Below are 15,264 nucleotides of genomic sequence, written 5' to 3'. Positions count from 1 at the left end.
TGCCTATAGTAATGGCAGACATCCTCTCTCTACAGTCCCAAATTATGAAATTTATTTGGAATAAGAGAAACCCAAGAATTGCAAAGGGGATCTTAAAGAGACCCACCATAAGAGGAGGACTAGCGGTACCTTGCTTGCTAGCTTACTACAAAGCGGCCCAAATTACACAATGGCACATGGACCCATGCTTAAGGAGATGGGTAGAATTAGAGAAAAGCTGTTTTGCACCTATTGAAATACACAATTTGATCTGGATAACCAAGAGAGGATTAATCAGGATGGGCACGCCACTTCAGACCATAGTCAGTTCACTAAAGGTATGGGAGACCACTAAATTCAGATGCAATCTAACCTCCAAGGACTCACTTATGACACCGATTATCGGTAATCCAGATTTCGCTCCAGGGATGAATAGAAAGAATTTGCTAGATTGGGAACAGTCGGGTATTACACGGCTTAAGGATCTGGAGGGCAGAAAATATATACAAACATTTGACCAAATTAAGTCCACAAAGGCTATATCAAACAAGGAATTTTTTAGATACCTTCAGATCAGGGATTTCTATAACAAAACCCCAATCAGACCTGCAAGAACAAATTTTGAGCAGCTGTGTTCTAGGGGAACGGACACAAGGGGACTGACATCTAGAATGTACAGGGAAGTGATCTGTCCTGAGACCCCCAATGAACCACGACTCAATTACATTAGACAGTGGGAATCAGACTTAGGCGAGACACTAGAGGACGAGGAATGGGACAAGATCATACAGGCTGCGGCGAAAAGTTCAATATGCACCACATTAAAGGAGAACGCATGTAAAGTCCTTATGCGATGGTATTACACCCCGTTAAGATTAGCTAAATTTGTCAGGGGTTACTCCCCTCTCTGCCCAAAGCAGTGTGGGGAGGTGGCGGATTTGCAACACATGCTGTGGTCCTGCAACAGAGTGGCCGGTTTGGGAACAAATTCGAGATTGGCTACAAAGGATTCTCAACTTGGAGATCCCCCTGGACCCGTGGGTGTTCCTTCTGAGCAGGAGGATCCAGGGTATATCAAATGCGACGCATAAATTAATCGCGCATTTTGCAACTGCCACAAGATGCGAGATCGCAGCATTATGGAAGCAACAGGAAGTACCAATCATCCCCAAAATTAGAAACAGGATTTGGCATGTCTGCCGGATGGAACAATTAACGAGTCTTGTTAATGACATCGGCGAAAATGTTCTAAAAGTCTGGACGCCATGGTTGGCACAGACAGATATCCCAGGGGTAAATACTACAGCAATATTTCAATGATAGCAACAAATGCGTTCTCCTTTGACGGCAAAGAGACCCGACACCACATAGTGACGGACCGGTAGGCATAAAACCGACGACAGCCCCGACCACACAAAGACTAGACTAAAAAAAAGCAGGGCACAGGCGGAAACCCCCCGGGACAACGGTTGAACAGGGCACCACAGGAATCCAAGACGGATCCAAAAGCCTCAGCGAACGGCACAATATCTCCCCCTCGCACAATGATTCCTCCTACCCCTCCTCCCCTCCCCTCCCCCCCAGGCCCTATGTCATGTATGTCTGGTGCGTCATGTCTAATGTGTTAGGTAATTCCCAATGTCTGTCACGTTCAATTACTGTGTTCATTGTTCTATTAGGAATAGAAACGGTGTACTTTACAATGGGCTGTGATATATTGTATGTGTAACCCATATTTCCCCCCAATCGCAGATAGGGTGTAGGTGAGGGGATCTATATGCATTACCCAGTGTGGTGCTTTACCTGTTAGGCTCACAGGGTTAGGGTTAAGCCTCCGCCACGGAGAGCCTGGGGCACGTATGACACAATATGAATAACCTCGTACTTGGTGCAGCGCCTCCACCTGCGATGGCTCCCACCAGAGGGGGAGTGGTTCCTCGCAGGAAAATATATATATCACTCCACACACCGTATGTAAAACAACCAATGACTTTACTGTATAGCATATGCACATATATCAACAAGTGTCCCTCCCTAGAGGAGACACTAACCACTGCGTCTCGCAGGACGCTACCTCCACCTCCACTGGATGATCCCACCCAGTGTCCAGTAACCCCACACAGTATCACCCCTCCCTCAAGTGAGATAGTGAACCTATATGTGTGACTGCGCAGCCACTATGTCCCGTGTGAATATGATATGACTCGTTGGTGCACTTGTTGATTACCTGCCGGGCACTTCAGTGCCCGGGCCTGCCAAGGAACTTCACAAAGGATCCTGATGTCAGCTGTATACATGAACTACCGTCCGGGGCGATCCCACCCGGATGGCTGCGGCAGCGACCGCCAAGGTCTGAGCCCAAACTTCTGGATGGACGTGCAGCGTCTGCTGGGTCCCTAACTGACTCTGGATAGTAAGGGGCAGGGTCCCTAACCTGGGGGCTGTCCCTGACACAACTCACACTACTGGGTGACTCAGGGCTAGCTGGGGCCTTGGGGGCTGCTGGCCTAATGCAGGGAGTCACTGACTCCTGCACCCTACCTCCTTCCCCTAGCTTCTCCTGGCGCCAACTCCTCCTCTCCTCCAAACCCCGCGAAATGTCTCTCTTTTCCCTGCAGGGCAATCCTCTAGCCCTATTGGCTACTCTGGGGCACCTGGTACCTTCCCCCCTTAGCCTCCTGGGAATTGTAGTCCCGTGGAGGCTATTCCTATACTGGGGCCGCGTGCGCGATTCCACTGCACATGCGCAACCCCTCAATGGCCGCCGCAACTGCCTGGCCTCATCCGCGCATGCGCGATCACGCCGCATGCGCGCGCAACCACAATGGCAGCCCCCGCTAGTCGGGTACGCCGCAGAGCCTCCTAAGGCTCGCAACACTCCCTGCTCCGGCCCCACCTTTGGAAGCAGCCGGCGGGTCCGTCGCTGGCTCCGGCGGCACCCGCAACCGCGCTGCCACAAAGGAGGGGGGTCTCTAGGAGCACCAATAAAAAATTGAAGTTGAAAAAAAAAAAAAATTAAATCTATATATAATCAAAAATCTTGTTTGAGAGTGTCTGGAGACCATTTGCTTGGTCCGTCAGTCGGCCCGCCCTCCCACGGCTCCCATTGGCCGGTGTGTCTCCCCCCCCCCCCTGTGTCCCGCCCCAAGCCACGGCTCTCATTGGCCGTCCAGAACACGCTCTTTCCTACTATCTCCTTCCCCGGCTCTCACATCCTCCCGACTCTCACCCTTCCCCGGCGCTCTACCTCACACACACCGCTCCCTTCCCACGGCTCTCACCCTCCCCGACTCTCACCCTTCCCCGGCGCTCCCCCCCCCCTCTTCCACACAGAGCACGCTCTCTGCGGCTCTCCCCTCACATAGGCCGCTCCCCCAGCTCCCTATCCCCGAGAGCGCTCCTCCGGCTCTCTCCACCTCTCCCGTGCAAAGCACAGCACCTCCTCACCGGAGCGTCTCAGCCTCGCCTGGCCACTCTCTTCTTCTCCCTCTCCCTCCTGTTCTGTCTCCCGCTGAGTCCCCCTGTCCCTGGGTATCACCCCCACCGGATATTGCCCCTCCTGCCCCCGGGTGTCACTCCCCCCCCCCACTGCCCTGTGTCGGTCCCCCCTCCCTTTCCCCGGTGCCCCCCCTGCATGTTCCGAGCCGTCCAGCGGCCTGGCGGTGCACGCACGCGCAGCCGCTCACGCTCCTCGGGCGGCTCACTGTCCTCCCGACGCCGGCTGCACCGGCTCCCGGACGGAGGGGAAGCGCGGCACGCCGCGGCCCTCCTGCTCCAACTCCAGGCTCCTCCCCCCTCGCTCCCAACAAGGAACTGAGGCGAAGCATGGCGCGGGCCTCCTGCCCCAGCCTGCCACTCTTGCCCCCCCCCCCCCCTCCGCCAACTTCCCGAACCCACCTCCTGCCCCAGCCAGATGCCACGGGGATATCAGTGCCAGGAGGGGAACCGTCTGCCGCTAGGAACCACCACCCGGTCAAGGTAAGTCACCCACTGTCACCCACCCACCGTCTCCCACCAACCCACTGTCACCAAGTCAAAGTCAACCAACCACCCACCCACCCTGTCACTCACTCACCCACCCACCCTGTCAATCACTCACCCACCCTGTCACTCACTCACCCACCCACCCTGTCACTCACTCTCCCAAACACCCTGTCACTCAATGTCACTCACTCACCCACCCACCCTGTCACTCACTCACCCACCCTGTCACTCACTCATCCACCCTGTCACTCACTCACCCACCCACCCTGTCACTCATGTCACTCACTCACCCACTCACCCACCCACCCTGTCACTCACTCACCCACCCTGTCACTCACCCACCCACCCTGTCACTCACTCACTCACCCACCCACCCTGTCACTCACTCACTCACCCACCCACCCTGTCACTCACTCACCCTGTCACTCACTCACCCACCCACCCTGCCACTCACTCACGCACCCTGTCACTCACCCACCCACCCTGTCACTCACTCACCCACCCACCCCGTCACTCACTCGCCCACCCACCCACCCACCCTGTCACTCACTCACCCACCCTGTCACTCATGTCACTCACCCACCCACTCTGTCACTCACTCACCCACCCTGTCACTCACCCACCCACCCTGTCACTCACTCACCCTGTTACTCACTCACCCACCCACCCTGTCACTCACTCACGCACCCTGTCACTCACCCACCCACCCTTTCACTCACTCACCCACCCACCCCGTCACTCACTCGCCCACCCACCCACCCACCCTGTCACTCACTCACCCACCCTGTCACTCCCTCACTCACCCACCCACCCTGTCACTCACCCACCCACCCTGTCACTCACTCACCCTGTCACTCACTCACCCACCCTATCACTCACTCACCCACCTTGTCACTCAGACCCTGTCACTCACCCACCCACCCTGTCACTCACCCACCCTATCACTCACTCACCCACCCTGTCACTCACTCACCCACCCTGTCAATCACTCACCCACCCACCCTGTCACTCACTCAACCCACCCTGTCACTCACCCTGTCACTCACTCACCCACCCACCCTGTCACTCACCCACCCTGTCACTCACTCACTCTCCCACCCTCCCACCCACCCTGTCACTCACTCACCCACCCACCCTCCCACCCACCCTGTCACTCACTCACCCACCCTGTTATTCACCCACCCTGTCACTCACTCACCCACCCACCCCGTCACTCACTCACCCACCCACCCTGTCACTCACTCACCCACCCACCCTGTCACTCACCCACCCACCCTGTCACTCACTCACCCACCCTGTCACTCACTCACCCACCCTGTCACTCACTCACCCACCCTGTCACTCACTCACCCACCCACCCTGTCACTCACTCACCCACCCACCCACCCATCCTGTCACTCACTCACCCACCCACCCTGTCACTCACCCACCCACCCTGTCACTCACTAACCACCCTGTCACTCACTGACCCACCCTGTCACTCACTCACCCACCAACCCTGTCACTCACTCAAACCCTGTCACTCACTCACCCACCCACCCTGTCACTCACTCACCCACCCATGCACCCTGTCACTCACTCACTCACCCACCCACCCTGTCACTCACTCACCCACCCACCCTGTCACTCACCCACCCACCCTGTCACTCACTCACTCACCCACCCTGTCACTCACTCACCCACCCATGCACCCTGTCACTCACTCATTCACCCACCCACCCTGTCACTCACTCACCCACCCACCCTGTCACTCAGTGTCACTCACCCACCCTGTCACTCACTCACCCACCCACCCTGTCACTCACTCACTCACCCACCCTGTCACTCACTCAACCAATGTCACTCACTTACCCACCCACCCTGTCACTCACTCAAATCACCCAACTCTGTCAAGTCACCCACCCACCGACTCACCCAGTCACCCACCCACCCAGTCAGCCACCTACCCACCCACTCACTCACTTACCCACTCAATCAACTCAGTCACCCACCCACTCAATCAACTCAGTCACCCATCCACCCAGTCACCCACCCAGTCACCCACCCACCCAGTCACCCACCCACTCACTCACCCACTCAATCAACTCAGTCACCCACCCACCCACTCAATCAACTCAGTCACCCACCCACCCACTCAATCAACTCAGTCACCCACCCACCCACTCAATCAACTCAGTCACCCACCCAATCAACTCAGTCACCCACCCAATTAACTCAGTCACCCACCCACCCACTCAATCAATTCAGTATAACTCAACTCAGTAACCCACCCACCCACTCAATCAACTCAGTCACCCACTCACCCACTCAATCAACTCAGTCACCCACCCACCCACTCAATCAACTCAGTCACCCACCCACCCACTCAATCAACTCAGTCACCCACTCACCCACTCAATCAACTCAGTCACCCACCTAGCTGTCAAGGGGGGGGAAGCCCAACCCTGTCGCCCCCCCCCCCCCCCCCAAAATTACATCCCGGGCAACGCCGGGTATATCAGCTAGTAACCATATAAAAGGAAAAAACAGTCCCAGTACACAGTCCTCCGGAGCCTTTGCAGCCTGACTATAAGGATCAGCAATCCCTCAAGGATATCTACGAAAAAACAAAAAGAAAAACAGGCGCACTCCTAGTGTATTCAAGTTTCAACAATTTTATAGGACTGGAACAATATAAAATGTGCACTCACAGACATAGCTAGAACGTCAGTCAGCATTTATGAGAAAAATCTCAAACTGCAGCATGGATCCAACAGAGCTTCTGTGGCAGTCAATCCTGACGAAACGCGTAGGGTGTGTTTGGAGCGGCAAGTGCAGCAGCTATTGGTTTTACTGTGCACACACGGAGAAGCTAGTAAACAAAACCCCAAACATCTGAGGGCAGCCAAATCAGTGGATCCACACCGCGAGGTGCTACGTGAGAGCTGAGACAACCAGCGGTGGAGTGCCTGTAGCCGGAGGAGCTGTAGCTGAAGGGCGCACGGCGCGCAGTCCTGATTTTCGGTTTACGAGGAGATTCTGGGTTCGGCTTGCACAGTGAGAGAGGCACTCAATTTGCCACAGAAGCTAAGTTCCGTGCTGCAGTGTTGGGATTTGAGATTTTTCTCATAAATGCTGACTGACGTTCTAGCTATGTCTGTGAGTGCACATTTTATATTGTTCCAGTCCTATAAAATTGTGGAAACTTTAATACGCTAGGAGTGCGCCTGTTTTTCTTTTTTCGCAGAGAGCAGCGGGGGGGGGGGGGGCAGCGCGTGCACAGCACTACACCGCGATCTGCGGTCTGGCACAAGACTGCAGTGTTTGCAAAGGGGGAGGGGGAGCGTGGTTGGGGTTTTCCAGGTGCGTGGCCATGACCTCACGCGGCTGGTTCGCCGGCAGGGGCGTGGCCACCTCTCAGTCGCAACTTCTAAATTCCTTGTCTTTGGGAAAAAGTGTAGTAGAGCGCGGCTGTACATCCCGCACGAAGGTGTGTACTGAGCCCAGCCCTATTGAGGGGCGGTGTTTATACGCAGAGGCTGTAGAAGACACTGGGGCCGTGTCCTCACTGCTCGCACTCTGCTCACACACTGCCCAATGCTCTGCTCACACACTGCCCAATGCTCTGCTCAACATCCTGCTCTGCTCACACACTGCCCAATGCTCTGCTCAACATCCTGCTCTGCTCACACACTGCCCAATGCTCTGCTCACACACTGCCCAATGCTCTGCTCACACACTGCCCAATGCTCTGCTCACACACTGCCCAATGCTCTGCTCAACATCCTGCTCTGCTCACACACTGCCCAATGCTCTGCTCACACACTGCCCAATGCTCTGCTCACACACTGCCCAATGCTCTGCTCAACATCCTGCTCTGCTCACACACTGCCCAATGCTCTGCTCAACATCCTGCTCTGCTCACACACTGCCCAATGCTCTGCTCACACACTGCCCAATGCTCTGCTCAACATCCTGCTCTGCTCACACACTGCCCAATGCTCTGCTCAACATCCTGCTCTGCTCTCACACTACTCACACACTCTGCCTACGCACTCTGCCCACACGCACTCTTTTAAAGCAACACGGAGGTAAGGCCGCAGCCCCAGTACCTTCTACAGCGCAAGCCTCGGCGTCCGCTGTGCGTTCAAGCTTTGGTGGCCCTTGAGGACTGGAGGTGGCCACCCCTGTTTTAGGAGGTCTACATCAGTCAATCCCAACAGGGGTTTCAGGAAGCCCTAGGGGGTTCTTGAAGTATCTACAAGGGGTTCACCTCCCTTCCCCCCCCCCGCAAAAAAAGTAATGGGGGTCCCAGGCAGTATAGCGGGTTCCTGCGGCGTTGAGGGCACTGCACACTAAGTAAGGCCCCAAACTGCGCCTTGGCGTGGGTGGTATAGCTATCAATTACAGCAAGAGATTCCAAAGTCGCTCCCCACAATGCCTTGCATCCACAGTGGCATGACATTGTGTGTTCCCCCACGAGCGGAGGACACTTTAGGCTGCGGTCCCAGTGCGTTAAGGCGTGCGCTGTGCGTACAAGCACTGCCCCCAATCTATCCGGGCCCAGTACATGCGTTGGCGCGCATTTAGCAGCCGCGCGGTACTGCGAGTTTTCACTCATACAATTTTTTTGTATATAGAACTTGCGACGGAGGCGCGGCCACGGGGGACTTCCTCGCAGGCTCCGAGGTCCTGTCCTAGGCTTCAGTGAAGTCTCACTGATCCAGTTCAGGACTTTTCTATTTGAAATGTATTTTTGGTCTGGAACCCTGAAATCTCACTGATTCTGTTTCTTGGTGGTTGAATTCTCTGGGCCGTGTGTATTTTTTTGCATGTGCAAATCAGTGTACAGTACAGTTTGTCACTGTATATATGAATGTGTCTGTGACTTTGTGTATCACTGCGTTATTGTGTGTGTGTGTGTGTGTATCATGTTACATAGAAGATGAGGTTGAAGAAAGACATATGTCCATCGAGTGTTGCCACCACTCTGGGTTTGACCCGGAAAGTACGGCCGTTGCGCCGCCATGCCAATAAGACGTTAAGCGACCCCTCTGCGCCATAAGGCGTCCTGTTGTCATGGGAACGCTGCGACATCACGGCCGTCACGTTGTCATGGCAACGCGACACAATTTGACATCTTGGGGCCATGTTGGCGGGACCTTTGCATGAGGAGATGCCGGGAGATGGTAAGAGAAATAAAAAAATAAAATGTAATTGCAAAACGTCTCCGGGTTAGCCTTTAAGAACGTGGCAACCCGAGTTCAACCTATGATAAATTTACACGACAGATACTTCTCCTACATTAGTATTTACAGCATTTTCATCCAGAGGAAGGCTGCAACAAACCCTCTACCCAAAGCTTTGGAGAGACTTGGAGTGAAGAGAGGTCCTGGTTCTGGTAATAACTAGGCACCCAGGAGTTGTGTTACCTTATGATCGTGTAGGGCGCGTATTATGGTAACCCAGCCACTCTATGTTCATTGTCACAGTGATCTGTGACATTGGAGGGTTAATCAGCAAACTGGCACGCGGTGGTAACCCAACTCCTAAGTGCATTGATTGGGACATTGATCAATGTATCCCCTACCTGAGGATCCCGCCCCCTCCCCACATGCTCAGTTGTGAACAGGTTTGGGGTCTCTCACCTGGATGACAGTCTCCAGCTTCAGTGATGTCCCCTCCTCGCTGCTCATGGTGCTGTAGTGGGTGATGCTCCCCTGAGTACTCTGCGCCCCTGGGTGCTCAGTCCTCCGCTGCGCTGCGCCCCTGGGTGCTGAGTGAGTACTCTGCGCCCCTGGGAGCTGGGTGAGTACTCTGCGCTGCGCCCCTGGGTGCTGGATGAGTACGCTGCGCCCCTGGGTGCTCAGTCCTCCGCTGCGCTGCGCCCCTGGGAGCTGGATGAGTACTCTGCTCTGGGCCCCTGGTTGCTGGATGAGTACACTGCGCCCCTGGGTGCTCACTCCTCTGCTGCTCTGAGCTCCTGCTCCTGCTCTGAGACACACAGGCCGTTCTAATGGGAGCCATGGTAACAGCGGACGCCGCGACCCTGTCGTTGCCTTGGTAACAGAACGCGGCGGCAAAGGTGGTCTAGGGTAGATGTGGTGACTGCAGCTAGGGGGGCGGGTTCTGGTTGACATAGTAACGGTGGCTGGGGGCGTGGTTGGGGGACGCCGTTGGTCTGGGGATGACAGCGGTGGGCTGGTCTTGGAGGCGGTGTGTAGAAAGGGCGGGAAAGCGCGGGAAAATGGAGGGAGGGAAGGGGATGTGTCACATTGGTCCCCCTGCCCGCGGGCCAGGCACATTAACCCTGTCACTGCCAAAGCTACACAGTATAAGAACTGAGTGCTAGATCCGTGGGACCTTAAATCGAGCCACTTTAAAATAATGCAGCACATTCCTGGTATTTACATTGGTTTATTAGGCGGAAAGGGCATTATTTCTTATATGGGAAATGTTTGTTTTTGGCACATTAGGAAAATTAGGACTGTGCAGAGAATAAAAATGGGTTACTAAAGAGTAACATTAACCAAGAAAACATGTTTTTATATAGAGTTTCAGCAACTGCAAATCCAGGACCCACAAACCCAAATGTAGGATAGTTAAGAGAGTCTAAAAAGGAACATTTAAAGCAGCAGGTATCCCCCCAAATGAATATTGTAATATATAGTGATATCTCTGACCAGCTATCCTTTAATTCCCTTTTTATTTTTCACACATTTTTATTTCTGCGTTTACATGTTTAATATTTTAATTGTAGCCCAGGTCCCACTCTGGGCTCCCCATTGCCTCTTCTTTGCCCCCATGCGGTCGGAGGGATTGCGGTGTGTGCGGGCGGTTAGGCTGGAAGGTGGGGGCAGGATGCAGGGAGCACTCCAGTGCTCTGGAGGCTCCTTGGCGCAACCGGCTATCGGAGGCCGCCATCTTGGATTTCGATTACCCATAGAGGCCCGCGGGGGAACTACAGCCCCCAGAATACCAAGGGGCTACCGGTCAAGTACAGTAGCTAGGCCAATAGAGCTGCAAGGATTGACTGCACCAGAGATAGATACATTTTTGTGTGCTGCGGAGCACGCCAGTCTACAGAGGGAGCTTAAGCTGAGAAGTAGTGTCCAGGGAGCTGTACTTCCCTGGACTAGGCCTAGCTTACCCCCTTAGGCCCAAGGTTGGCCCTGAGACCCAAACTAGATTGTGGCTGCTGCAGGGACAGGCCCTTAGATAGGGAGACTGTCCCATTATCCTCTATAGTGATAAGGATCTAGCCAGGACGTGGCTGTGCTGGCCTTAGGTGATCCTGGGACCAGATCACCCATCTAATCCAAGAGACATTGTACATGGTGGTACAATCCACGCAGGACCCACCCAACGTAGAGGCGGAGGCATCGCAGTTAATCGCTTCGGATCCGTGGATCCCATCTTCATCACTGCGCGCCCGGGTGTGGGCGCACCTGGCAGGTACCTCATCTCACCAAGTGCACCAACAATACACTGTCTCACACACTTGGGTGGGTGTTTGACTCTGTGGACACCAGGGTTGTTGGGTGCCATGGGGCACCTCAGTAGAGGGGGACAAACCCCGCAGGGGTATGGAAACAGTGTTGGGGAAGCACGGTGAGGGGTTAATACCTTGTGAGGCCTGAGAGTTTATGTAGTAGTAGTATTATATCCTGTTCAGTAAAACCTGTTATATCCTACTGGTGTGTTTACTATATTGTCCTGCACAGGGTTATCCCACCTTGTAAGGAATCCGCGCAGGTGGAGGTGCTGTCGTCAACCGGATCAGGTACACCCCAGGCTCCCAGCTGGGCGGTAGCGGAGGTTTAGGCCTCCTGTGAGCCGCAGGTAATGCACCACATAACCGTAGCCGTTATATGTCCCAGGGGGTGGGGGAAAGTGTGTTACATAATATTAGGGGGTACCATGGCAACCTCTGTTTGGGGCGGAAGCCATTTCAAAATTCCAGCATGGAAAAGTTTTCCAAAACAGTATTGCCTGCGGGCAAATACAGGCTGGAATCAATAAACAAAAAAGAAGAGAGAGAAGAGAGCGCAAGGCTCATAGTGAAGAAGAGAGCGCAAGGCTCATAGTGAAGAAGAGAGTGCAAGGCTCATAGTGAAGAAGAGAGCGCAAGGCTCATAGTGAAGAAGAGAGTGCAAGGCTCATAGTGAAGAAGAGAGCGCAAGGCTCATAGTGAAGAAGAGAGCACAGGGCTCACAGTGAAGAGAGTGCAAGGCTCATAGTGAAGAAGAGAGTGCAAGGCTCATAGTGAAGAAGAGAGTGCAAGGCTCATAGTGAAGAAGAGAGTGCAAGGCTCATAGTGAAGAAGAGAGGGCAAGGCTCATAGTGAAGAAGAGAGGGCAAGGCTCATAGTGAAGAAGAAAGAGCAAGGCTCATAGTGAAGAAGAGAGCGCAAGGCTCATAGTGAAGAAGAGAGCGCAAGGCTCATAGTGAAGAAGAGAGTGCAAGGCTCATAGTGAAGAAGAGAGCACAGGGCTCACAGTGAAGAGAGTGCAAGGCTCACAGTGAAGAAAAGAGTGCAAGGCTCACAGTGAAGAGAGTGCAAGGCTGATAGTGAAGAAGAGAGCACAGGGCTCACAGTGAAGAAGAGAGTGCAAGGCTCACAGTGAAGAAAAGAGTGCAAGGCTCACAGTGAAGAGAGTGCAAGGCTCATAGTGAAGAAGAGAGTGCAAGGCTCATAGTGAAGAAGAGAGTGCAAGGCTCATAGTGAAGAAGAGAGCTGCATCCTCATTAATGGACTGAATTCAATGTTGGACTGTAAGATATGTATCTATTATGCTCTGAATACAATTCATTATTGAATGTTTCAATATTCCATTGCTATCCCCCCAGTGGTGTGAGCGCAAAGCTGATCTATATTTTATATACCCACTTTTACAAGGAGTTTTACTCTTTGTGTTCAAGTTTTATACTTTATTACCTTTAGTGTTGGATTTATTCCTATCAGCAGGTTTAGTTGATTGGAATCAATAACGATAACAACAAATCAAACAAAAAAAGTGAGGTTGCAGAATTCAACAGGGTTGTGGTGGGAGAAGCTTGGGGGCCAAGGGGTGGGGGGCATTTTGCTGGAGGAATACAGGAGGGAGGGAAGTCTGAGAGGCCCCTTCATGGGCCATGGTTGGGGAGATTATGTCCCAAGAAGGGGGACCTCCGTGGGATTTTTCGGGTTCCACAGCCTGCGGGCCAATCCGATACTGTTGCCATGCAAAACAAAATATAGGGCACTCAAACAGAATAATGTGCAAAATCAAAACAAAATTTTATTATGACATTACAAAATAACTAACATTTCGGCCAAAATCTGGCTTTTATCACCATATATAGGAGCAGGGCCGCCGACAGATTTCCCAGGTCCAGGACTAGAGTTTTGACTCTCCCCCCCCCCACCTCCGAGTCGAGGGTCGTGCAAGCCCTCCCCCCCCCCCCCCCGTTTCACACCTCACGAACCCCCTCCTCTATTCCCCCCCTCTCCCCATGTATTTCTCTCCCCCTGTCTCACTCCTACCCCCCGTCTCTTCCACATTCACTCACCCCTCTCTTCCTCACTCCCTCTCTTATCTTACACCCCCCTCTCACCTCTGGTTGGGCCCAACTTCCAGCACCGGGTGGCTGGGCCTGGGACACTTGTCCCAGTCTCCCCCCCTGTTGGCGGCCTTGTATAGGAGCAGCACAAATATATTGTCTTACTAGCCCATCCGATCATGTATTTGCAAATATCAGACATCAACATTCCCTATGGCTGCATCTGCCTCCCAACATGTGACACTCAAGTCATTGGGGAGCAACAGGCGGACCGAGGGCCTCATGCGACCCTCTCAGGCTTCACTTTTAGCCCCCAACCGCCGGCCTACCAAGCAGCCGCTCTCCCTCTCCCCCCAGTGCAGAGGGAGTGGAGATGTTGCTGGTGTGGATTGTACTGTAGCTTCTTCCAGTTCCCTCTGCTGCCTGATGGCCGTGCTAATCACTAGTTCCCCGGTGTAGGGAGAGGAGTGGGACAGTTTCCATCATCACATCGACATCACGCAGCTGACTCAAGGGGCAGGGAGAAGCTCCTTTATGTAATGTGGGTAATGTGCGGCTCTTTTGAGGTATTATGTTGCCTACCACTGCTCTAAGTTGTGGAGAATACTTTACAGTTATTGCTTAACTCCTGTGAAGTGTGAATATCTTACAAGGAAGGCTGTCTTCCAATGGGTGCCACTCCACAAATGTCAAAGTCCAAGGGTTCATATGAGTAGGATTTTGTTGTTCTGAATAAAAAAAAAAATGACATTCACATTGAAAAACGTAGACTATAAAGAGGAACAATTTTCTGTGAAGTCTCACGTGTACCAGCTGCCACGTGTTGTTACCATTACAGTCCAGTTGGCAAATAGTATAAAAATATTCTTTATATTAGCATCACTGATCACGCTGCAAGAAAAACTCTTTTTATACTATTCATTCTAGTGCTTGCTACAACTTCCTGGACCGTACAAGGCTTACCTATCGTGTTAGATACAGCAATGTCAGTTATAGCAAAATAAATTGTATACAAATGATCAGAATTATGTTACTCTTACTCTTATTACAGCCTGCAGTGATGGGGAGAAATACAAAGGGATAAGGGATAATTAACTGATTAAGTAAAAAGGGATACAAGTTTTATTGAGGCCGCATGCCCCCCTCATCAGTCCGGGACGTTCACATCTTGTTCTTGGGGCAGTGCTGCAGTGCATCCCGCAGAGCCTCCAGAACACGATCCACGTTGGCGCTGGTTGAGTTGTATCCCATGAGCCCAATGCGGAGAACCTGCCAAACAGAAAATAGAAGGCTTTTTTTGCAGGACCCCTGTGGCCAGTGGCGGATTTACAAAATTTCCGGCCTTCAGCACTTACCTGGTGCCACGATCCTCCTTCGTGCCGCCCTCCTCCTTCAGCATCAAATGACGCTGCAACATCACATGGTGCCGCGTTGCCACGGGACGTCTCACAGCACCGCGTTGCCATGGTAACGTGATGTCGCCGGGTCCGCCGTCACGTTGTCATGACAACGCGTTACCCTGTGACGTTGTGTTGCTGTGGTAACGCAATATGATGTCACAGCGCAATTTGACGCTGAAAAAGATGGAGCACGGCACAAAGGAGAAGGTAAGAACTTTAGAGGCCTCACATAGTTATACAGGTACATAGTTACATAGTTACATAGTTACATAGTAGATGAGGTTGAAAAAAGACTTCCGTCCTTCAAGTTCAACCTATGCTAAATTTAGACAACAGATACTTTATCCTATATCTATACTTACTTATTGATCCAGAGGAA

The 15,264-nt window shown here is 52.9% G+C and overlaps 2 protein-coding genes across 3 annotated transcripts in view; both read right to left on the bottom strand.

Moving 5' to 3' along the window:
- CROCC2 (ciliary rootlet coiled-coil, rootletin family member 2) overlaps window positions 1-10,055 on the bottom strand; it is a 229,604-nt gene extending 219,549 nt beyond the window's left edge. Inside the window, exon 1 of the mRNA XM_075569542.1 lies at window positions 9,591-10,055. Coding sequence (XP_075425657.1) covers window positions 9,591-9,638 — 48 coding nt within the window. The 5' untranslated portion in view covers window positions 9,639-10,055. The remainder of the gene's footprint in view (window positions 1-9,590) is intronic.
- A 4,455-nt stretch (window positions 10,056-14,510) lies between these two features.
- Window positions 14,511-15,264, bottom strand: part of AGXT (alanine--glyoxylate aminotransferase) — a 76,168-nt gene continuing 75,414 nt past the window's right edge. For both annotated transcript variants that reach the window (XM_075569539.1, XM_075569540.1), the window contains exon 11: window positions 14,511-14,754. In XM_075569539.1, coding sequence (XP_075425654.1) covers window positions 14,647-14,754 — 108 coding nt within the window. In that variant the 3' untranslated portion in view covers window positions 14,511-14,646. The remainder of the gene's footprint in view (window positions 14,755-15,264) is intronic.

Source organism: Ascaphus truei, chromosome 14, assembly GCF_040206685.1.
Source record: "Ascaphus truei isolate aAscTru1 chromosome 14, aAscTru1.hap1, whole genome shotgun sequence".
Classification (NCBI taxonomy): Eukaryota; Metazoa; Chordata; class Amphibia; order Anura; family Ascaphidae; genus Ascaphus; species Ascaphus truei.
Note: the sequence above shows the minus strand (reverse complement) of the source record. Positions and strands in the feature narration are given on the sequence as shown.